The sequence below is a fragment of the Larus michahellis genome, chromosome 10, assembly GCF_964199755.1.
Source record: "Larus michahellis chromosome 10, bLarMic1.1, whole genome shotgun sequence".
NCBI classification, from domain to species: domain Eukaryota; kingdom Metazoa; phylum Chordata; class Aves; order Charadriiformes; family Laridae; genus Larus; species Larus michahellis.
Genome location: NC_133905.1, coordinates 22,170,954 through 22,192,815, shown reverse-complemented (window position 1 = coordinate 22,192,815; position 21,862 = coordinate 22,170,954). Strand labels below are relative to the sequence as shown.

The following is a 21,862-nucleotide window of genomic DNA, read 5'->3' as shown; positions in this document are numbered from 1 at the left end:
GGTTTAAGATTCAATGTCATCATTTAATGTAGTAAACCGTAGTTCTGACATGTACATCTAGATTTGAAAAACCTCAGAAAATGACATTCCAAATAATTTTTAAAAGTTACTGGGATAGATAATAGCAGTTCAAGTAAAAACACACTTGATATGATGACCTTTAGGTTTCCAATCACATTCTTTACAATATGCTTTTTATTCTACTGTAGGAATCTTTCAGCAGCATCTACATTATGCTGAGGTACTACCAAGCTATTGAACTGCACCGGCTTTGCTCTGCATTTTATCTTCTGTGAACCTGGTGTTTACTTGGGTAGAAGCGAGTGGTTTGTCTTGGCTGAACTCCACAGATGACAAAAATTAGGTGGTTTAATCTAAGAATTTGTTTTTTAAATAGCCTTCTATTTAAATATGTTGATTAGGGAAAGAGCGGCGGCCAAGTTTCCATTCTTGGACTGGAAGCTTGGGATTTTGTGTCTCTCTCTGTGTATAAAGTATGGGGCTCCCATCGGACTCCAGGGCTGAGGTCTGGCGAGGGAAGAGACAAGACGTCTGTAACCATTGTTAGCTTGATTTAAACCGCTGCCTAAAATTTGTTAAGCAAAATAATTTTGCTGTGAATTTTGACAGCTTATATGTACAACTCTTAATTGCCTATAATGTCCAAATAGCCATTTCGGCTTCTTATTTGCAGCAAGCAAAGAACCCGCAAAGCGCTTATGAAAGGGAAGAGAGGAACTTGCAGTACGTAAGCCAGGACATACTTAAAAAATAGTATCTAGGCTGTTTGTCCTCAGAATATGATATAACTAGAATATTAATCTTTAGGTGATAATTGAGCACGACCATAAAATTTGCTTGCTAAAAAGTAAATTGAGGGTTGAAGGAAACTGTTGCATGTAGTTCTGTGTTATTTTTAATAATATGCTTGGTATTTTAACTATTTTATCTCTCATGTTAAACCTTCATTATAACAAGAAAGAGTTTAAGAAGAGCGGGGGGGAGGAGAAAGGGTAAGCTGCTTTTTACTTTAGCTCTGATTTCCAAAAAGAAACAATTAACTCCTAATTTTAAAAACAGTGTCTCTTGAAAAATTAAAATATTTTCGAAAATAGACTTATTTTGACCAGCATTTGATGTCAAAGTAAATGAAAGCTGCTAAGTGAAGAGTTTAAAAGGCCTGAGTTTCTAGGTCTTACTGCTCTGACGTGAAAACTTCTCTTTTTGTTGTCCCTAGGCAGCTTTGCAAAACAAGTTATCTTTTTAATTTCAGACAGTTGTTACCTGGTTTATGTCATCTTCAGGCAAACACCCTCATGAAAATACTTCTCTCTGGAAAAAAAAAAAAGGTGTGCAAGACCAGCTCGAACCAAGCTTCAGCAGGGACGCTAAGGGGTAGGCAAGATTTTGGGGTAAATAGTATGTCTGGGCACGAGCTCCTGAACATCCATTGTGCAGTACTACATCTCGCTTAGGGAATCTTCCTTCACCTTTGTAATTAGCGATGAAGAATTACACTAATATGACTTACAAGAGTAAGACCTTGACTGGTGCCTTCGTATGCCCGTTTTAAAAAGAAGCTGGTAAGTAAGGGGTTACAGATAGCAACAAGCTAAGGCCTGACTTCACAGGAAGCGTTGTTAAAAATTAACTTTAGGCTGGAAATAATTGTGGAAACGTTACATTTCCTAGGTCAGAACAGAGAGCAGAATTTGCATGTTCAATTTGAGATGGGGGAGTTCCCCCTCTTCTGTTGGAACCCTTACAGAAATGCAGTACTTCCATCTGGAATGGTGCGCAGCTTCAGTTCTGACCCAGAAATGCCAACCAAGAGATGAGCGGATAATCCCGGAGTCACCGATTTGGTGCCATTTAACACTGTCTGAATCCCAGATGAAGGTTCCTGCTGTTTGCTTTATGACAGTGACCCAGGTCCTAGTTTCTAACCATCAAAGCGGTGCCCTGTTTGCCCTGCTGACGTAGGGGTTTTGCACAAGTGTCTGTAGATAGACTTTGCTTCGCCATACAAACAATTTCTGTTGTCTCAACAATCAAGCTGTCTGCAATGCTCGAATCTTTAAGCAGACAAGCAGCTTCTCAAGGGTACGCAGTCTGCCTCATCCTCAAGCCATCGCTTAAATTGGCCCTCTGCTTGTTGTACGAGTGTATTCTGAATGTGCTTGAGAGAACTCTGCTTGTCCTGCAGTGGTTTAATGCTGTTACTCAGAAGCCTCTTCAGTTGCGCCCAGGCTGAGGGAGCCTCCCCCCTGGAAATGGGGCTGTTCTACCACTATTACCACGTCAGAAAGGGCCCTCTCGCAGATAGAACAGCCGGACTATCGGCCACACGGTTAAGAAAAGCAGCAGTTACAAAAAACAATTCCAGTTGCAAAAGAAACAATGTTGTAGAGTTGCAAACTATTAAGATCACTGACATAAGAAGATCAGAAAATTATGTTAGTTACTTCATTTAATTTTGGCTACTTCATTTAACCAAATCAAGGTTTCCCTTCCCATTAAATACATTTCAACTAGTTAAACTGAACAAAAATTTAACTATTACTGTTGCAATGACTATTCAAAGTAACTACTTTCATTATACAGTTCCCCAAAATCCAGTTTGTGCTGTAACTTAGTGTTGCTCTGTCTGTATTGTATTTGCTTATAACAGGTGCTGTAAGGGACGCTTCCTGCCAAGAGACACTTTATTTTAAAAAACAGCCAAAACCCAAAGACCTGCAGAGTCTTTGAGAGCCAGGCAGCGCCCAGGCCCCGCCCCTGCACCGCTCGCTGTACGAACACAGCAAACTGGATTCTGAACTCTGAGGTATAGTATATTGGTTCGTAAATCTCCTTTTTAAGGAAGAAAAAGGTACGCTGCCCATTCTTCCCAGTGGGGTTTTGTGGATGTATGTTTAGTTGATTTAGTGGAGAAGAAAAAAAAAAAAAAAGCACCCAAAATAGATTTAGCAAGTTTTGACCAGCTTAAGCTTTAAATGGCAGGAGGAGCTGTATTTACACGACCACTCGGCTCACAAGACAGCGTATGTTAGGCCAAAGAGGGAGAAAACCCTCTCTCGATTAAGGGATTTTTTTTTTCCATGCAATCATTTTAACTTTTTAAATATATTTTAGGATTTTTGTTTAGCCATACAAAAACTATCTGAAAACTTTACCAGGACTGCACAAGTAAACCACAGGGCACATTCACTCTGACTGTGCTGCAGAGAGTAAAAGCGTGGCTAAATCATCATCTCGCTCGCCAGAGACGGCGGCACCTTTGGTTCTCTTTATTGAGAAGTAGCAGAATCCTCATCAGCCCCAGAAAGGTGCATGAAAAGGTCTCCCAGTTCTGTTACTTCGTCCTCTGTGCTGGTCACAGTCCGACTTTCTCTGTCCTCAATGAAGTCCCACAGCCGAACAGAGTTGAAGAACTGGAATAAAAAGACAGTCTGCCTGAGCATGAAGCAGTGCTTGCCCCAGTCCCCGCAACGTATCTTCCCTTCTCAGTCTTATTTCTTCATTAAAAAAACCCTCAGAAGTTGAGGCCCAAAAGCTGGGTTTGTGCCAGGATTTATCAGCACTCTCAGCAACATTCGCTGTTCAATGCAAGGTGCCAGCCCTTCCCTTTAGCATTGGAGTATGAACACGGGGAGGTGAAACGAGCCTGTACTAACGAGCTGTATCGCCACTGGGGTGCTGGCCAAGCCATAACGAGTTTTTGAGGCGGCTTTAACCTTTGTAGCGGGTCTTATGGCCAGCTATAGACAGGCAAGTGAGATGATGAGGTTTTAATACTTTAAGAGCAGGATTCCTTTGAAGAAAGGTTTGCCGTGAGAAGGACTGGTTGAAGAAATAACAGATAATAAACTTTTGCTATTAAATAAAAGGTGCCTTCTCCTTTCCCTAATAACAAACCTGTGCCTCAAGAAAAGGTGAGGGATGTCCTCTTCACTTCTCCAAGGCCATGCATGGTATGAAACGTATTTAAGTTGTACACGTTAAATTCAAAACATGTTTTTAATTACACTTGACTGGAGCATTCCCTTACCCGCACAGTCCCCTCAGAGCTGAGCTGTTTCCGTGGTTTTTCAGGTTCAGCTCGTGTCCCATCTGGATAAGCATGAAGGTAAAGACACTTCCCTCCGAACGGGCAAGTTCCTTTCCCTTGTTCGAAGTACTTGCAGGGCTTTTTCCTGATTTAATTAGAAAAAAGAGAGAGTTACTGCCTTCAGCTGGTAAGGAAGTAGATCAAGTCCAGGCTCCCTGGCTGCTGATCGCATCCTGGGTCAGGGATGCCAAGTTCTGCTCCTCTTAGCACAGAGTTGTGCTCTCCCGTTCCCTAACTGACAGCAGTCAAAATAGATGGGAAAGATTATTAAAAGCAAACAAAGAAATACATAAAAGAACAGCATCATAAGTCAAAACAATTAAACTATCTTTAAGACACAGAATGTGAAGGGGGTTCATAGCATGTCATTGATCCTACACGTGCATTTTCATCATAATGAACAAATCCGTTGCTATTTTTCTAGCAACGTTCCTCCCCTGGCTTTTCTGCAGCTACCCGTTTATGAACCAGTTCCCCTCACCATCTCCTTTGGAAGTTCTATGACAATACTTTCCATCAGCTCTGCTGTTCAAGCAAGCCGTTCTAGCTGTGTAGCACATTTTTTGAAGGTGTTCCTTACAACAGGCGCACAACCGTACTCAGGTTGGGGGAGTTGATGGGTTGGCGTACAATGAAAAACATCTACAGAGGAAACTACAGAGAAAATGCAACTGAACTTGTAAACTTAATGCACACGGAGTCCTGAGACACCTGCCAAATCTACAGTCTCTCAAATAGCAACTAAATGGAGAAGAAAGCTCAACAATAACCAAAAAAACCAACAACCAAACCCCCCAGCCAGGCAGTGCATTAAAAGCGGAATGTCTCTGCCTTGGTTCGGAGCTCAGGTGGTCTCTGCCTCCCACCTTTCTAGGTTGGACTTTTTTCACCCTGCGCTGGTGTATAAATCAGAAAGGATTTGTGCTCGCGGGACCCCTGCTCTTCCCTTAGATCCACCTTTATTAGCATTTTGTCATTCCATGCAATACAAAAGTCTCAAGTTCAACTGGCTGCCAAGTCAGTTTGTCCCTAAAAACCTCTTTGGTACAGACGTCCTATCTACAGCACGATGTACGAGCCTCGGCAGAGCTCTTCAGCAAAACCCTTTTTGTATATTCTCTTCTGTACAACAGGTTGACAAGAGCCAAACCCAATTCCCAACACAACCCGACACCTCCATCCCAGAAGCACAGAAGCTGACCTCACTGAGACATGCCCCTTTACAACTGCACCACGCTTCTGAGCGCAACTTTCTACCCTCAATTCATTAAATCCTTGAGAATTAAAATGAAAAAACACACCAGCAACAGGGTACTGAAAACAAACCGCAGCTGAAGAACCTCAGTTTATAGTGATTAATTTTATTCGAATATTTTGCCTGACTACAAGATAAAACACGACACGGCACTGGATTAAACATTTAACGGAGCAGTATGGCTTTCAACAACTCTGCTGCTGTTTTATAACAGGACTTCAGAGATTTAAAGCAGCTGAAAAGCTTTAGCAGCACCAGCTACGCGTGGATGTAAGGCAGGCCTATTTTCTTCTATACACCAAAGAGCGCGTTTAAAGTTTGGTGCCCACCACAGAATAAAAGCTGCACAACCTTCAGCAAAACAGTCACCGCTCGCTCGGGTCAAGCAGAGCTCGTTTGCTTTAACAAGAGCGAGGAAGGAGCTCAGTAATGGTATCTTCCCGCTCTGAGAACTACGTACCCCTTGCACGTTCCAGGCAAGCACAGCTTTGCAAAGCTGCTGTAAAACTACCTGTTGTCAGACCTCTCCCAGCACTCCACGAACTGGGAACATCGTTATTAACCAATTAAAAGGAATGCAGTCATGTAGTGTTTTCCATTTCCTGAAGCCATTACAAAAGCCCCGTGAATTTTCATCCCGAATTTCAAGAGCCTATTATGCTTTCCTTCCCTATTTGTTTTCCTCGGTAACTGACGACCTTCCAGGCAATTAATTATGTCTAAGGGATCAACAGAGAACGCATGAAGCCAATTTTGGCAAGTGAACTGAAATAGCTTCAGCATTTCAGAGCACAGCGCGTTTGAATAATTTCTGATCTCGAATGACACGGCAGACCCTTTCATGGCAGTCACAAAGCGTTAACACAGATTAAGAGTTCTCGGTGTTTGTAATTGCACAGTTTAAAAATACCGGCTCTTTGACTGATCGAGCTTTAGCGTACCTGCCCTAAGGACAACGCAAACGGCGCTTGTGGTTACTGAACTTACCCCACTCCCTGCTTAAACGCTTCAATCAGCTCGTTCTTCTTCTCCTGGTCTTCTACCCAGTAGGCGCTGGGAATGACAAACTCGGATATCACACGGCACTCGGGGCAGGACCTGCACGGATCACGGCAAAACAGCAACGCTCTGTTACTTTCTGGGAGCGATACTCCTCGATAGATCTGGGGTAAACAGCAGGCTCCCGTGGGAAAGGGAGACGGTTTGTCACAGGGAAGCAGCAAACACCCCCCCACGTTACTACAGCACATGGGCGCGTTCGTTACTTGTTTCAGTTGAAACAACCCCATTCAGGACAGTCAGGGCTTGTGCTACCTCACATTTGTTTCTAGCCTCAAACAAAAGTCACAGGCATTTTTCTCAATATGCAGAAGTAAACTTTATCTCTTAATCCCAATATGCAGAAATAAACTGTAACTATTATGCAGCAGAAAGCCAGACCCCTTGAAGAAAAGACGAAGGAAGGTCTCTAAGCCTTTTCAAATACGATCTGACTTCTACCGGCAGTGAAGAGTTGTTCACTTAGTGGTTTTCCAAGATGGATTTCTACACGAGGAACTCAGATCAAGAATCAAATACGCAACTTCAGGTACCTCAACAGGCCGAGGAAAGGCCTTCCTGCCCCCTCCCCGCGAGTCCCACAGAACACCCCGTCTCCCAGCAGGCAGGGCTTTTACAACTAAGCCCGGTCCCTCCTTTAGATTAACTTCACAACGACCAGCATGGTCACCATTATGGAGAAATATAAAAAACATGTTTGAAGAATCTGCATTAGTATTTAATCCATACTCAAAACAGATTCCAGGGCGCTGTTTCTGAAATAATCCCAAACGCTCGCAGTCCCCACCGCAGGCAGAATATCTCAGTACCTGTCCAACAGGAGCTGGACTCCCATACACGTTACGTCCCAACGAGCTAACGTTCACCTCAATGACATTTATAATGAAGGTTGTGCAAAAAAAAAAAAGTCTGTTTTGGCAGCAGCCTGAAAATATTTCCCACCTTTTCCTCAGCATGCGTCTGACTTGAGAGAGCTTTCAAAGAGAGGCTCAAAAAAGGAAACTGCCCTAGTTGGATGTTTTAAATTCTCATCTCATCTGAGGAGGACCATGTTCGGAATACATTTTTTAGAGCTAGAAGATGAAGGCATTTACTCAGACACAGATAAATGCGTGATTAGTGGGAGATTTAGCTTGGGTAAGCTACAATTTAGAGAAAAATCCAGTAATCGTGCACATACATAAAAAAAAAGGAGTTACTGGTTTTGCACCCAGGGTACTGTGAAAGGCACAGGGCAACAAGGTCTCAGCTGTCCCAGAGTCCACACGTGTGCACTTCGCCCCACCATCAACGCAATGAGAGAGGGCGAAGTTACAAAGGGACAAGCTCTTCCCATACAGGAGTGCAGCACGCAAGGAAACCATTACCAAAGGATAACTGATGCATCCTGCTGGTCTTGAAGGTAGTTAGTTCTTCTCACAGCCACACTCCAACATCCTGGAATTTGCCAGCATTTGGACCAGGATTTTCTGAGCTCAGATCTTATTAATGGCTATGTTAGTATTTACAGATACAGATTCCCTTATCACCAGTTTCGTTTCGCTATCAAGCCACAGCACACCGGAGAGCCCATCTCACTGACGCAAGCCACAAGGAAAAGACTCTGGTTAATGGGAACTTACTTTATGATGGGATTCTCGAACTGCTTGGCACATCTCCACTGCCGGATGCAAGACAAGCAGTACGTGTGATTGCAGTTGGAAAGGATCCCAAACCTCCTCTCGGAGGCCGATGGTTTCTCGTACACCACTTCCATGCAGATACTGCACACTTTGTCCTGACTTGCCTGAAAGGCAAAGGCCTTCTCCATGTCATGCTCAAATGTCGCCATGCACATCTGTCATAGGAGAGAGGTCACCGGTTATTGCAGTCCACATAACAGCCTGCTCCTTGTAAAACAAAAGCGTCTATGAAAAGGCTCTGCTACAGGAAAAACAAGGTACACTCATTACCTTCAATAATTTTAAAAACCAGTAAATTTAATCACATATTTCAGCCCTTCAGCATTCTCTGCAGCTTCAGGAGTACCAGAAGTAAGGCTGACCGAGCATTTACCCCTTACTGTATCTCTGTCACAGAACAGGTATTGCACAAATACCCCTAAACCCACCTAATTCGGGGTCCAGAATGGGTGCCACGCACAAGGTGTTACTCTGCTTGGCATTAAGGCCATGCTCGTGGAGCGGATAGTAAGCTTTACCCCAGCTCAGGAACTAGTCTCTTACTGCAGGCTTTCCTACAGCATTCCTCATCACAGTATCCCAGCAGCGACAGTCACCAATCAATTTACGCTTTCACGGCACTGCAAGGTAAGCTGCTGGTTATACCTGCATAGTTCTACCTCTTGCTTTTCAAAGTTCTCAGGACTTGACAAATAAAATAAATTCAAAGCCTTTGAATTATAATAATAAAAAAAAAGGACAGAAAATAATTCTACAGTAGTAGCAGCATTTTGACTACCGCACCTTCTCATCCAACCCACACCTCTGCTTCTGGAGCTGAGCGCCTGACAGCAGTGGCGGTGCTCTGTCACTCTGCCAGGTGTCAACAAGCTCCCGGGAGAAGTGGGAACTCCTACAGCAGCGTGTTTTCAAGTATATGCCAACTGCACTAAACCTGAGGTTTTTAACCCCTTAATTCTAGTCCAGACTGGAGAGACTCGTGATTCAGTAACCACCAACACTACTGGTCTTTCTCCTCCTCAGCCTTGAGAACCACTGCACCCAACCAGCCCTGACCTAAATCTGGTAGCCAGGCAGAGAAAAGAGCAGCCCTTTAAGTCCGTCTTTACCCAGCCACCTCCTCATCCGCTCCCTCCAGCCCTCCTACTTCAGCTCCAAAATCTTTGTACTCCGTTCAGCCTGATCCCGGCCTGACCCTGCCCTGCCATCAGTCATGACCAAGACGAGACACCTGAAGCGGTCCCTCAGCAGGGCGACCTCTCAGAAGGTCCAGCAGCCCATGGTTCCTCTCCCCCACTGCACGTAACGTACCATTGAGACATCGTGTAAGCTACAAAAGACATTTTCTTAGAGCTTTAGGGTGTTCCGGGAGAAGGCTCCCGGCAAGTTTCCCAGAAGGATGAAATGGGGAAAAAAGAAGTTGCTGTAAAAGGCTACCTGCACCATCACTACCAATTAAGTCCTAGATGCTGGAACAGACCTCTCTTAGGATCGACTTATAGCTAGATAAACAATAAAACAATAAGTCTTTGGAACCACAGGCTCTTCTACAAAACACATCCTTGAATTTTAGAGCAAACAAACCAAATCTTACACTGAGCAAAGCAAATCTCACACGGATTTCATGTTAATATTACCATCTCGTGAGCCTTCCTCTGTTCTTGGTCGAAAGGGTGAAGTACTTGCAGCCCGCATATCTCACAGACGTCCCCGTGGAGGTACAGGCAGCGTTCTCCGAAGTGGCACGCTCCTGCCGCAGCGTAAGGGCACAGCTGCTCTCCATCCGCACAGGAGCTTCCAGCTACCGGATCTTCCAGTCCGCTGCAAATAGCTTCCAAATACGAATGGGGCTTCATTTCCAGATTATCGTTTTGGTCACTGCAACACACCCCATCGCTTGTGGCACTGGGTTTCTGCTTTTCTTCATTCAAGCCACACAGATCTTAGGAAACAGAAACATAATATGAACCATACAAGACCCTGCACAAACCCCACACGAGTAGCTCCATACACTGTGTTTACAATGGTTACCAGGTGCGTTTTTTAAAAAAAAAGTTCTCGTCTCTAAGCCCCTTTTACTCACAAATCAGAAAAATTTTCACAAACTACCTACTAAGCTAAAGTTTGATTTCAAGATTTCTCCAGCTGTTTTCTGTTTACAAATAGGCTAAAAACCCCCCATTGCACCTTAGGGCAACTGGCCCGTCCGGTGCAGCAGTGAGAACAGTTGGGAAGAGCAAGCAGGTGGTGGGGGGCTCGGCTCCTCTGCCCCCGCTGCCGGGCACGGACGGATGGCCTAAGGGCTGGCGCAATCCTCCACATGCCACAAAGCAGCTGGGTTTCTCACCATTTCAAATGCTTTCACGTTGAGAGCAAAAACGCACAGAAAGATCTGAGGGGCAGAGATATTTTAACACAAAAAAACCCAAATCAAACCAAAAAAATACCCCCTCGAAAAAACCCCAAAACAGGGGACACCAGGCTAAAAGCCAGTCAGCTAGACATGGTCATTAAAAGCTACCGACGGGCACAAGTGTTTCCAGGAAAGAGGCCTCATCGGGTAGGAAGTCTGTCTGCACCTCTCCAGCTCCCCACGAAACTCAAGTAATAAAAGGAGGAAGACGACCTGACTCCCATCAAGCATCAAGGAGGAGGAGCACAGCAGCACTCCCACTCACTTCTGTCCCTGAGCACGAGCGTTTTCTTCTCCCGCTTGCCAGTCTCGTGCAGTTTGCTCCTGATGATGGGCGCGCTCTGCTCGGGAGGCTGGCGAGGGCTGTGCAGCGCGGCCGAGGAGCGGGGAAGGGGCGCAGGGGCCGCTGAAGCCCCTGGCGCAGGAAGTCTGGTGTGATCGTACCTGCCGGAGGAAAAAGACAGGACAAGCGTCACAAAGACTTAAGACTTGGCACGGTGGCAGGACACTGCCCCGATGAATATTTAAACAAACTGAAACCGAATAGCTACTTTTGTTCTGACAAGTTGACTGAACTGCTCAGTCTCTTTCAGAAGCCAGACTAAAAGGTTTCTCAGTCTCAAAAATTGGATGCCTCTGAAAGCACACCTATATTTTCTTCTCCAGAGACAGCCAGCATAGCTGAAAGAACATCACTCGTGCATATTAAATCAGTTCTTCGTCATCTCCTCACACAAACAGGTTTGCTGGCATTTCTCAGAGAAGCAACATCAGAACACTGCGCAGGAAGGAGCAACGTTCCGTGATCTCATTCTCCCCCTGCAAAAGCAGCAACACTTAGACTTCATGCTCCCACACCCCAGGAGAAGATGCAGTATTTGCATACGGGATAGGAAAGGACTCGAAATACCGGTAAAGCTACGGAAATATACTCTGGCAGCAGAGCAGAAGCGATCAGTGAAGTAAAGAGGCTGGTCCAGAAAAGCCACGGACATACCCAAATATTAGAATATTTTTGATGAGAACAAAAATATTCTCCGTATCTGCTTCTGGTCCTGTACGTGCCCACAGTCATGCAATACGCATGAATCGCTTATGAGCATCGAGTGCCCCAAACTCCAGCAAAACAGCTGGACTGAAACAGCAACACACTTTATAGCCCTCGTTAGAGTCCAGCCAGCGTGTGACGTGGTCCCCGTGAACAACACGGCCGTCAGCAACATCATATGTTACTGATTCAACGTGAGCCGCTAACAGGCGCTGCAGGAATCACTGATGTTCAATCTCCCGATCCAAGTCTGGCACCATGGACTAAGCAAAGGAAACGGAATATAACTAAGCCGTTGCAATCACAGCAATGCCATCAGATCCCTCTTTCTTGTCAGGTGAAGGTACAAACACAAGCTTCTCATCCGTGACCAGAATTTTTCCATGAAGCTGCCACAGGCTGCCCTGTGGCACATCCCCAATGGAATGTAACAACATTAACTAACGCAGAGTATTTCCTAGAGCACTTCTCAAGGAGTTTTAACCGGAAGACTTCAGGAAAAGGCGTGGTACTGTTCAGCTTGAGACCCACCAAACCTAGGGGAGCGTGAGAAAAACACTTTGCTCTGAAAGTCCTCAAAATTGGGCATTAGAATCCGGATGAAGGAGGCTACGAGCTACATCAGGAGACCTGAGAGAAGCACTGCTGAAACACTGCCCAATTCCAGCCACTGCAGTCACATGGAAAGGAAACCATATCACCACGTGCTATTTCATGTGAACTTGCAGGCTCTATTTTTTGTATTTAATAGGTTTTACTATAATAAGAACTGGATAAAAACATACGTAAAACCTGAGGCTTAATTTCTACAGAGTAAAATAATTGCTGAAGCCAAGGCAGAGTAAAACTACAATATTGCATCCATAAGTGGGTTTTGGTCAGGGGAGAAAAAAAAATAATCATATTCAATACATTATTTCATTCCCTTTGTCGTTTAAAAAGTCTTATCTTTTCTTGATCTTTGATTCCCTGTGGTTTAAAGCTGACTGCACGCGATTATTATGCCCAGTTCTTCTGAACGCACTGTTCCAAAAGGAGGGGGGTCTTTACCTGCACCGAGCCCCATAGGCACACTGTCCCTTCTGGTAGTACTTGCAGATGGTAGAGGATTTGCTTGTAGATAAGTCATGCGAGAACAGACACTTGCTTCCCTCCCGACACACTCCTTGCATGTAGTACCTGGGGGAGAAGGAGGCTGTTATGGCTTGAGAAACCCACAACAATTTACTGTCGTTTAGACAATTATTCTCTCACCTGATGATCCCTCCCCACCTGGGAAAGGGAATCAGAAAAAACAAGGAAACACGAGGGTTGAAATATAAACAGAATTAATAGAATAAGACTAAATAATTAATAGTACTAAAGAACCAGTATTGATCCCGATACCAATACAAAACACATGAGGATTATCCTCAGCCCGTTCCACCAGCAGACGCCGTGCACTCCCAGCTGGGACAGCCAACGGGGGACCCTGCGAGCGCTGCGGCTGCGGGAGGAAGGGAAGGGCTCGGGGCTCCGGCACCGGGACGAGGAGTGCTCAGGATGGCAGCCAGCAAGGGACACAGAGAGAGAACTCCTCAGCAAACTTCTCATTTGTCTTGACTGTGCCATTCGTGGTATGAAATAATCCTCCTGGCAGCCTGGGTCAAGTGCCCGGGTCTCGCTGCTCCTCATCCCTGCACCTGGCGAGCTGAAAACACTGAGACCTTGAATCCCACACGCCATAGCTGGCTGTAAAGTAAATATTTTCACAAATTCAGACACCAAAGTCTTCTAAAAGTGCAGTCTTCCCAGGCATTAGAAGATGAATTGGTCCCGTGTCGCTCAGACGAGGACAGAGGCCTGGTCAGAGCAGTCTGTTTAGCGAAGACGAGGACACGAACGGCTTTCGCTCCCGGAGGAACCTCTGGAAAGCGTTTCCCGTCCGAACCTGGCGGCGCTGGGCCCTCAGCGGGAGCCCCCCCGCCGGAGGCGGCCCAGCCGCGGAGCAGCACCTCTCTGTCCGCAGCCCCGCCCGGCCGCCGCCCCCAGCCCCGCGCCAGGCACCGGGCCGCGGCCGCCTGCTGCCACCAGGCCCGGGCCCGCTGCCGGGGCCGCGCCGGCCCGAGGAGGCGGCGGGCCAGGCCGAGGGGTAGGCCCGGGCGGGGGAGGCCTCCGCCGCCGCCACCTCGCCGTGAGGGGCCGGCGGGGCCCGGCGGGCCGCGGGGACTCACCTGCAGGTCACCTGCTTGGTGCTCATCGTGGCCCCGCTCCGCCCCGCCGCCCCGACCCGGCCGCTCCCCGCGCCGCGCCGCGGGGTTCCGCCGCACGGACACCATTCACCGCCGCGCCGCGGGGCGGGGCGGGGCGGAGCGCCGGCCGGCCCCCGCCATGGCGAGGCGGAGCGCCGCCATGGCGGAGGCCGCCATCCTGCGGGTGAGGCACTGCCGGGCCGACATCTTCTGCCGCCGGCCGCCGGCGCGCTGCCCCGCCTGCGGCCGCCCCCTGCGCGGCGCCGGGCTGCCCGCCGCCCCCCTGCGCCTGCCCAGCCCCTTCCGACACGGCCACCGGCAGCCCCGCGCCTTCCTCCTGCGGCCCACCGCCGGCACCTTCCTGGGGTAGGGGCCGCGGCGGGAGCGGGCGGCCGCCGGGCGAGGGGGGAGGCCCGGGGGAAGGCCGCTTCCACCTTGTGTTGCCCCGGGCCTGTAGGCCCGGCGGCACCCCCCTGCCAAGGGCCTTTACACAGCCCGGGAACTGGCTGACCAAACCCCTTTCTGGAAATAAAAGTCGCCTTTTGGAGGTTTTCAGTAGGGCTTTGCCTCCCGCTCCATGCCTCGGGGCCAGGTAGCGCCGTGGTGGCACCTGCCCCGAGCCAGGGAGAGGGTCGGGGCCTGTGTGAGGGGGACGAGCAGTGCTCACGGCCATCGCCAACACCCCTCTCTTTCTTTCAGAGGATACGACGGGAAATCGGATCTTCATGTGGGAATAACCAACAGTCACGGTAAAAAGTAGTTTGTAGAATCATACAGTCATCTAGGGTGGAGGGGACCTTTAAGATCACTGAGTCCAACTATGAACCTAACACCACCAAAAACACTTTGTAGTTGTTGCCTTTTAAACCACTGCCCGTCTCCCATACCTTGTATTTAGACCGTACACCCAATTTAGGTCTGGCCGCTCCACCTGTGGTCATCTGAGTTACGTGGCAGTTACTTGAGAGCCATCTCTGCTGTTGCCACGGCATCTGGTACCTGTTCAAGATGCTGCAACATCCAAGTATCTGGTGCTTTGCTGCTGAAGAACATGCGCTTCCTCAGCATGCTGCAGGTACCAGAACCGGGAGCTTAGCTGTTCACTACAAAAAGACAATCATGTAAAAATCAAAAAGTCTGGCGTACAAGAACTTATCTCACAGAGCTTCAAATCAAAGCCATACACCTCTCCTCTCGTGCTGAGGAGCTGCACAGGATAGAATTGACAGGCGACTTCTGTTCTTGACGCAGGGAAAAATAGAACCTAGGCAGCCTGCTTTTAAAAAGAAGTTTCAGGAAATGTTGACTTAAACACAGTTTTTGCTAATTCTAAAAATACTCCTAATTAAAATAAAAAAAATAAATAAATCCCTGCATTAAAAATCATATCAGGTTCTCCTAGAGCAGGCCCACCTTGCAAGATCTCACTTGAGATGTTTATTTAAAATAAAAGTGGTGTAATTTGGGGGTTTAAAAACTAAGTCTGGTTGTCCTTAAAGTTGCTTTCCTACTCAAAAAGACATCTGCAATTACATTGTAAAAAACAGAACAGGTTTTTGATAAAAGCAAGCGCTTCATTTCTTACTCTGTGGCCACAGGCGGCCACTGATGGGAAGCCAGGGGGTAGCTAGCCTAAGAAAGAATGGCAGTATGGAAAACTAGGAGCAGCTTTCATCACCCCAAAAAAAAAAGAAAAAGAAAAAGATATGGATGTGATTCTGCAGTGCCACCTGACAATCTGTTGCTCTTTATTTTCAGGCGTGGTGTATAATTACAATGAAGAGGGCATTCACAGAGCTGAAACTGGATGGGAACAGTGCATTAGTATCCCACTAGTACAGCCAGACATGTTTGGGCTTCTTCAGGAGTGGGACAAGCTCCTAGAGGAATTTTCTGTGGGAGAGGCCTGGCTTCCTCACAGGTATGTAGTTTAAAAGCTGGATGCAACAGGAGTTTTTAGTCTGGCGTGATAAATCGGGCTATTTCATTTTGGATCCTGTGAGGGTTGTGGTTTATGCAGAGCCTTGTTCCTTTAGAACACACATTTCTAACAAAGCAGTCTAAACAACACTGTCAGGCTGTCTTGAAACGTCGTGGCCTTGCTAACCAGAAAAAGAGTATTTTTAAGTCGGAAGTAACAAACTCGTCTGATGGAATGCGAAAGCTCTAAAATAAGAGATCATTTTAGGGAAGTTTTCTTCAGCAATAAAAGAATTTTGCGTGCAAAAAACCAGTTCAATGAAACATTACCTTTAAGAGTAACGCTGCTGAGTACAGAAGTAGAAAAGTCCAGGCACAATTCTATAATTATTTCTTCTAGGTCTCAACGATTCTAGGCGTATTTGCAGTTTCAGGCTGACCACACCGATGGGGTCCTTGCCCGGATCATAGATCCAGATGACTTCTTTGTTGTCAATGATCAGAAGTGGGGAACGCTGGCTCATTTCCAGCTCTTCCAGCTGGTTCGTAGCATTGCTTTGGATAGATAAGTTAAATACAGAAAGACTTCCACATATTTTGAATTAAACCAGTATGTTTCAACGAGAACCTTCAGTTCTTTGTAGCTTTCCTTGAAGTTAATGCCTGACGACAGCGTTACAAGTTGCGCAGCCCAGTTAAAACGTGCGCTGCCAAATCACCGAGCCTGCTGGTGACAAAGCAGCCTGCTCTCCAAGAAAACACCAGTCCTCGAACTGCTCATCAGTAACAGTACAGGTCACAAACAGCCCGTCTGAGCACAGCTCTGTGAAGTGTCTAAGTTAATGAACGCAGACATCATCTTATATATAAAAAAAAAAAACCCACAACAAATCGAAAGCAGGTTTTAGCAATTCTGTATGTGCTTGACTATAGAATGTCAGCGATAATATATTATCTCCCTAGTACCAGGAGATGAATTTGACCTAGAATAGAATTTTTAAGCGTCCATGGAACTTGTAAAACCAACAGGATTTGTGTGTCTCTGACAGTTCCCAGTGCCTTAATGTTATTACTAAAATTGACTCAAAAAAGCATTGGTAGAAGGTGGACATATGCATGCATCTCTTCTACAAGCTTTTCTTTGGTTTTCCTTGGTCTGCCACCTCCTGACAAAGTGACCTACTTTTTCCACAAATAGTCCAGTAACCACTAAACTGCTGAAAACTGAACTTTTTTTTTTTTTTTGTTAAGATGCTAAATTAACTCCTCTGTTTATTTTTTCAATGGACAGGAACTGCGCTAAACTAATCCTGTAACCATGTAATCAGCCAAGCCTGATTCTAATTTTCTTGACTGCTTTTTATTTACTGGAAGGATGGTACATAACAGCAGCAAAGAACAGCGGCCGTGGCCATGACCAACAAGATCTTAAATTACTGAGAGATACTGGGTTTTACTTGTCAGGATATAAAGACATACTGCCCAAAAAGGAGAAGCTAACTGGAAGACACAGATGGTAGTGAGAAGTGTATTGCAGTCTTTTGCATTATGAATACAAAGATAAGACTGCAAACAAAAATGAAAAGTTACATGCTTTGCTTAATCGCGGAACCGATCAGTTAAGCACTTGTGTACACATAAGGCACCCAGACGTGCTGCGGTGCTCTGCAGGCTCAGCCCTGAGCTGATGAGCCGAAGTTTTTTCAGTGCGATTTCCAGATGTTTTGCACTGCACAGGGATGATGGCCACTCTTGAAGTTTCTCATAATTAATTTTCTTTAGTAATTATTTCAGTAAAGTAAGTATACTGTTGCAAATTGCTTGCTTACTAAACAGGAGCTCGTAGATGCCTTTAACAAACCAGAAGAGCTTTGAAGAAAATAGCTGTCTGGAACCGGGCGTAGGGTCGCAGGGTTGCTTTTGATAGCCATAGTCCTCACATCTTGCAAAAACACCCTGTAAATTCCCAGGGCTGACAGGCAAGTCTCGCAGAAGGTTCCCTGTGACCCCACGGAGCCGCTGATAGTATAAGGCAAGGAATGAGTCACGGGGCTAGGAAGAACAAGGGGAAAAATGACACGGGATGAGGCAACTACAGAAGCTTGAGGATTAGGCAGATGGCAAAGGGGAGTCCGAGCAGGTCTGTATCAAACGCACTTACACAGGGCCAGCGGAAAAAGCAGCACTACGTGGGGAGGGACTGGAATAAATTACTGAAGTTGTTAGTGGCCGACGTGAAACATTTGGGAGAATCTAAGAAGCATTCCGAGAGTGAAAAGAACAGGTAATTGCTATATGCTCCTAGGTTAGGGTAGTGGGGGAGGGGGAGAAATAAGAAAAAGAGGCAAGAACATTTTAAATGGCTACTCCTATGCAGTTAGTATTTCTGTCCTTGCACGATTGGCCCAAATTATTGCCAATGGGAGTTTGACTGGCACACCGCGTAGCAGTGGTATCAACGTATAAGCAATATAATTTACTTGATTTTAAGTCAGCTTCCAAGCTAATGCTACGCTTAAAGAAGTGCACATGGTGGCACACAATTAACATTACTGCTGCAGGAAGAAGTTTTGAAGATAACAGAGTAACAATACATGGAAGAGCAGAGGTTAACAAGGTAAAAGCCAAATAAGCATGAAAAATAAGAACTCATTATTGTAAAGTTGGCAGCCCTCTTTTTTTTTTTTTTTTTTTTTGTAATACAGTTTCTAGTCTCCATGGCTGGAAAATACAACTTGTGATGAATAGAATATATTTAGCACCAGCATTAAAGGAAAGCGGCAATAGTTCTTGGAGAGCATGCGCTTCCTTGTTTCACTCAGTTAAATATTCCTCCATGTGCAGTAATTAATGGGTTATCACTAACTCTTACTAATGAGATATTTTTCCTAGGTATGAAGAACATGACTACAACTGCTACACATATGCACTGGCATTCATTAACAGTGTACTGGCCGCACAAGGGAAACAGCAAATGAGTAAAAGTGAATTTACAGAGAAATTTGTGATACCGCAGACAAAGAAAGCTTCCAAATACATTACTCTGCATCAGGAGCTAACAGCTAACGAGTTCTACGTTGTACCCCTTCCCAATCAAGAAAAACGGTGCTGAAAATGACAAGTTGCTATATTAAAACATCTGCAACGTGCAATAGGAAAAGGAAGTCTTAAGACTCCAAATCTCAGGGTTTAAGGTGCACAATCTACTTAATGTATTTAAAAACACAATTAACTTTACACGTTAACCTGCGCATCATGGAAGGATCGGGAAATTGAATTTGTGCATTTGAATGAGTAACATACATACAATGTACACACTACAGAAAATTTCTATGGGAACTATTCATACGGAAAAATGTTTTCCTATTTACATTCACTATATGCTCTGCCGAGGCACTTAATACCAGAAATCTTAACTGCCATGTAATTAAGGGTTTTAACAAATGAACTGTGGTAACTTAACCTGTAGCAAACCAAAATGTTTTATTCCTGTCACATCTGTTTACTGATGAGTGAAAAAAGGGAATTTGTGCTTGCGTACTGCTGAAATCCAAAGACCATGACTTAATGCAGATTCACTACATGCAAAGTTATTTTCCTTTAATTACTAATAAATATAACAACAAATAAATCCAGCCTCTTTGCCAGATATATCTCTTTTCCAATTCTTCTTTACATTTCGCACATTTATTCCTCAAACCAAGACAGATGCTTTATATTAAAAGATAATAATTTAATGTCTCTATCTGTTAGTATCTGTAATAAGCAACAGACTCCTCAGGATTTATCTGAGTTAAAATATTAGAACTTAACAAAAAGAAATTTAAGTTAAAATTAAAAAGACCCTGCAACAGCACTTCTACCTCAGTATGTAACACAGAAGTGAATGCTGAGATCAACATTCTGCAGTCCATCATTTTGTGCAATTTCACTTTATTTACTTACATTCTAGTTTAAGAAAATCATTTCACCTTTTTTTCCTTCTACTAATTTCTGCAAAGCTGGTTTTAGTCTAGATGCAGGTCCTATTTTCTCAAAGATGGAGAAGTAATCATCAATGATTGGGGGTTTGGCCACATCGAGTTAATGCAGTTTGTGTACACAAACTGCATTAACTCTGCCCCCGCCAATACTCTCTAGTGCATATATCACGCTTCACGCACTTCCCCCCCCTCCATGCTCTTCCACTTCTTGCTAAATTCTAAGTTACAGCTTCTTTAAAAGCATATGAAATAATAATAAAGACACAATAAAGACAACCAGCTTGAAATGCACAATTCGGCTGCTGTTGGAGACCTCCGATTCACCCACTCCTACTGCAAGTCAGAGTTCTGCAGCTAGGGTTTGCCTTACCAAAAGAAGTTTGCTATTGGTATGCTATTTCTGAGTGAATCAGAACCCATACTTCATTTAAGTCCTGTATTTTAATTGGTAAAATATAAATGCAATGGCAAGTACCAGTGCTATGGCACCACTATCTAATGGAAGTTTTTTGATACAACACTACTGAAACACGAAGTACAGCCATCTGCGGCTAGAGATAAAGCAGCTTGCCGGGAACAGTCAACACATACATACCTGTTCAGCTTGAAAACGCTGTTATGCAATTAACATTTTCATTTTATATCTTTCCAGTAGAAGTCGTATTAAATGAAAGCAAAGACTAGAAGATCTTCCACTTTGAGTTGTATGTAGCATTCATGACAAGGCTTTACAACCTAAGTCGCCTAAGTAAACAAGAATGTGGCTTTGTGTTTGGTGGGAATGGTCCCAGTTGACAGAATTTTTACTAGCCCTGGAAAACTTCCTGCGACCAGGAGGCAAATCCTCTTTTATAGTGAATGAAAAAGAGCACAAAGGAAATCCAAACGGTGCCATTGTCACCAGCTATAATGTATCCTTACTGTTGCAGCAAATGTATTCTCCCACAACACGGCAAAAAAAAATAAAGCTAAAAAAAAATCTTAACAGCACGGTGAAGCAAGGAAGCCTGTTATTCAAAGACTGATGGAACTCAAATGCCTGAATCTAAAGCGGCAATACTTAAAATGTAGCGTAGCTCATACTTAAACCTCCTGGCTCAACTTGAAAGACAGCTGAATACCTGCTGGGTTGGTTGGTTTGTTGTCCAAACATGGCTTAGCAATAGCAAACATCGTATTTAGGAACCTGCAATCTACATGATTAAATCTTACTAAAAAGTTAGAAAAAAGCAGGCACCTAACGTAGCAAGGCAGAACTGCTCAGCGCTGTCCTATGCCTCACTCTATACAAAACGCAGCGGTGCCTCCCAGTCCGTTTTACAACATACGACAGGCCAGGGCAAAGAGAGCTACAAGCGCACTATGAAAAAAAAGATATTTACAGACTGTTGTAGTTGCTGGATAAAAGAGACAAAAGCAGTGGTGAAACAGACTTGTACTTGCCAAGCTACAGAGGCTGACTTCCTCTCACTAGCTCAGCAAATCTTCCATTATTTTCTACACGGTAACCCACCTTCAACAAAAGCAAAGGGCATCGAATTGTGGTCGGGGAATCCTGCTGTCCTGGAGCAAGATGAGGCCTGTCCTTCCAAGGAGGAATCTCATGCTGCAAAGCCCCAGTACGACATCTTACTGAAACGGGGAGAGGTGCCCTGGCATTCCCTACTGCCTAACACCTAACATCGCTGTTAGCTGCTTAGAACCCAGAATTAATTAAAGACCTTGCACATCCTGGGAAGAGTTCCTCGATTCTACACAATGCTTGTGAAAATAAGCATTGTGAATTTTAGTTGGGACCTGTAAATTCAGGGTCTAAGCACCTAACAGCAACGTGTTACACTGCTCAACATTGCAACAGCCAGATTTCTCCCCAGATCTAAGTTTGTGCAACTTCATCAAGGCTATGAAGTCCAGTTTAGGTTGAAAAATGGTACCATAGGTATCCCAAAAGGTTAGCTGACTAACTGTAATTACTGCTGGTTCTTAACCAGTTTTAACTAGATAAAAACCAGCATTAAACTTGAGGACTATCAAGTTTTAAGTCCTCCTTTCTGAAGAAATGCAGTATGCAGTGCCGAGCTACAACATGAAGTTAGCCTTATAATTCCCAAGTTCAACTCTGAAGAATATGTGAGGTATTCCCAGAAAAACTGTTTGATC

The 21,862-nt window shown here is 45.1% G+C and overlaps 2 protein-coding genes across 4 annotated transcripts; one reads left to right on the top strand and one right to left on the bottom strand.

Annotated features, from left to right (window-relative positions):
• Window positions 1–2: 2 nt before the first annotated feature.
• MKRN2 (makorin ring finger protein 2) lies at window positions 3–13,925 on the bottom strand. 3 transcript variants are annotated; one of them, XR_012589362.1, is made up of 10 exons: window positions 13,782–13,901; window positions 12,619–12,747; window positions 10,786–10,964; window positions 9,745–10,049; window positions 8,048–8,262; window positions 6,354–6,464; window positions 4,052–4,196; window positions 3,177–3,434; window positions 1,285–1,332; window positions 3–528 (listed from the first exon to the last, which is right to left on the bottom strand). XR_012589362.1 is itself a non-coding variant. In XM_074603034.1 (8 exons), exons 1-8 carry the CDS (start codon window positions 13,805–13,807, stop codon window positions 3,291–3,293), a joined length of 1,254 nt encoding a protein of 417 aa, XP_074459135.1. In that variant the 5' UTR covers window positions 13,808–13,925; the 3' UTR covers window positions 3–3,290. The 3 variants fall into 3 exon arrangements, 1 of the variants encoding a protein (XP_074459135.1); XR_012589361.1 differs by having other exon boundaries at window positions 1,285–3,434; XM_074603034.1 differs by having other exon boundaries at window positions 3–3,434; window positions 13,782–13,925.
• Window positions 13,915–20,669, top strand: MKRN2OS (MKRN2 opposite strand). Its single transcript, XM_074603036.1, has 4 exons — window positions 13,915–14,165; window positions 14,499–14,548; window positions 15,558–15,720; window positions 18,612–20,669. Exons 1-4 carry the CDS (start codon window positions 13,939–13,941, stop codon window positions 18,829–18,831), a joined length of 660 nt encoding a protein of 219 aa, XP_074459137.1. The 5' UTR covers window positions 13,915–13,938; the 3' UTR covers window positions 18,832–20,669.
• Window positions 20,670–21,862: the final 1,193 nt, after the last annotated feature.

Coding starts and splice junctions, on each gene's coding strand:
- MKRN2 (XM_074603034.1), bottom strand. CDS start 13,807: ATGAGCACCAAGCAGGTGACCTGCAG. Junction 6,465..8,047: donor TTCGAGAATCCCATCATAAA/GTAAGTTCCCAT, acceptor TGATCCGTGCAG/GTCCTGCCCCGAGTGCCGTG. Junction 3,435..4,051: donor GCTCTGAGGGGACTGTGCGG/GTAAGGGAATGC, acceptor TTTTTATTCCAG/TTCTTCAACTCTGTTCGGCT.
- MKRN2OS (XM_074603036.1), top strand. CDS start 13,939: ATGGCGAGGCGGAGCGCCGCCATGGCGGAGGCCGCCATCCTGCGGGTG. Junction 14,166..14,498: donor ACCGCCGGCACCTTCCTGGG/GTAGGGGCCGCG, acceptor TCTTTCTTTCAG/AGGATACGACGGGAAATCGG. Junction 14,549..15,557: donor GGGAATAACCAACAGTCACG/GTAAAAAGTAGT, acceptor CTTTATTTTCAG/GCGTGGTGTATAATTACAAT.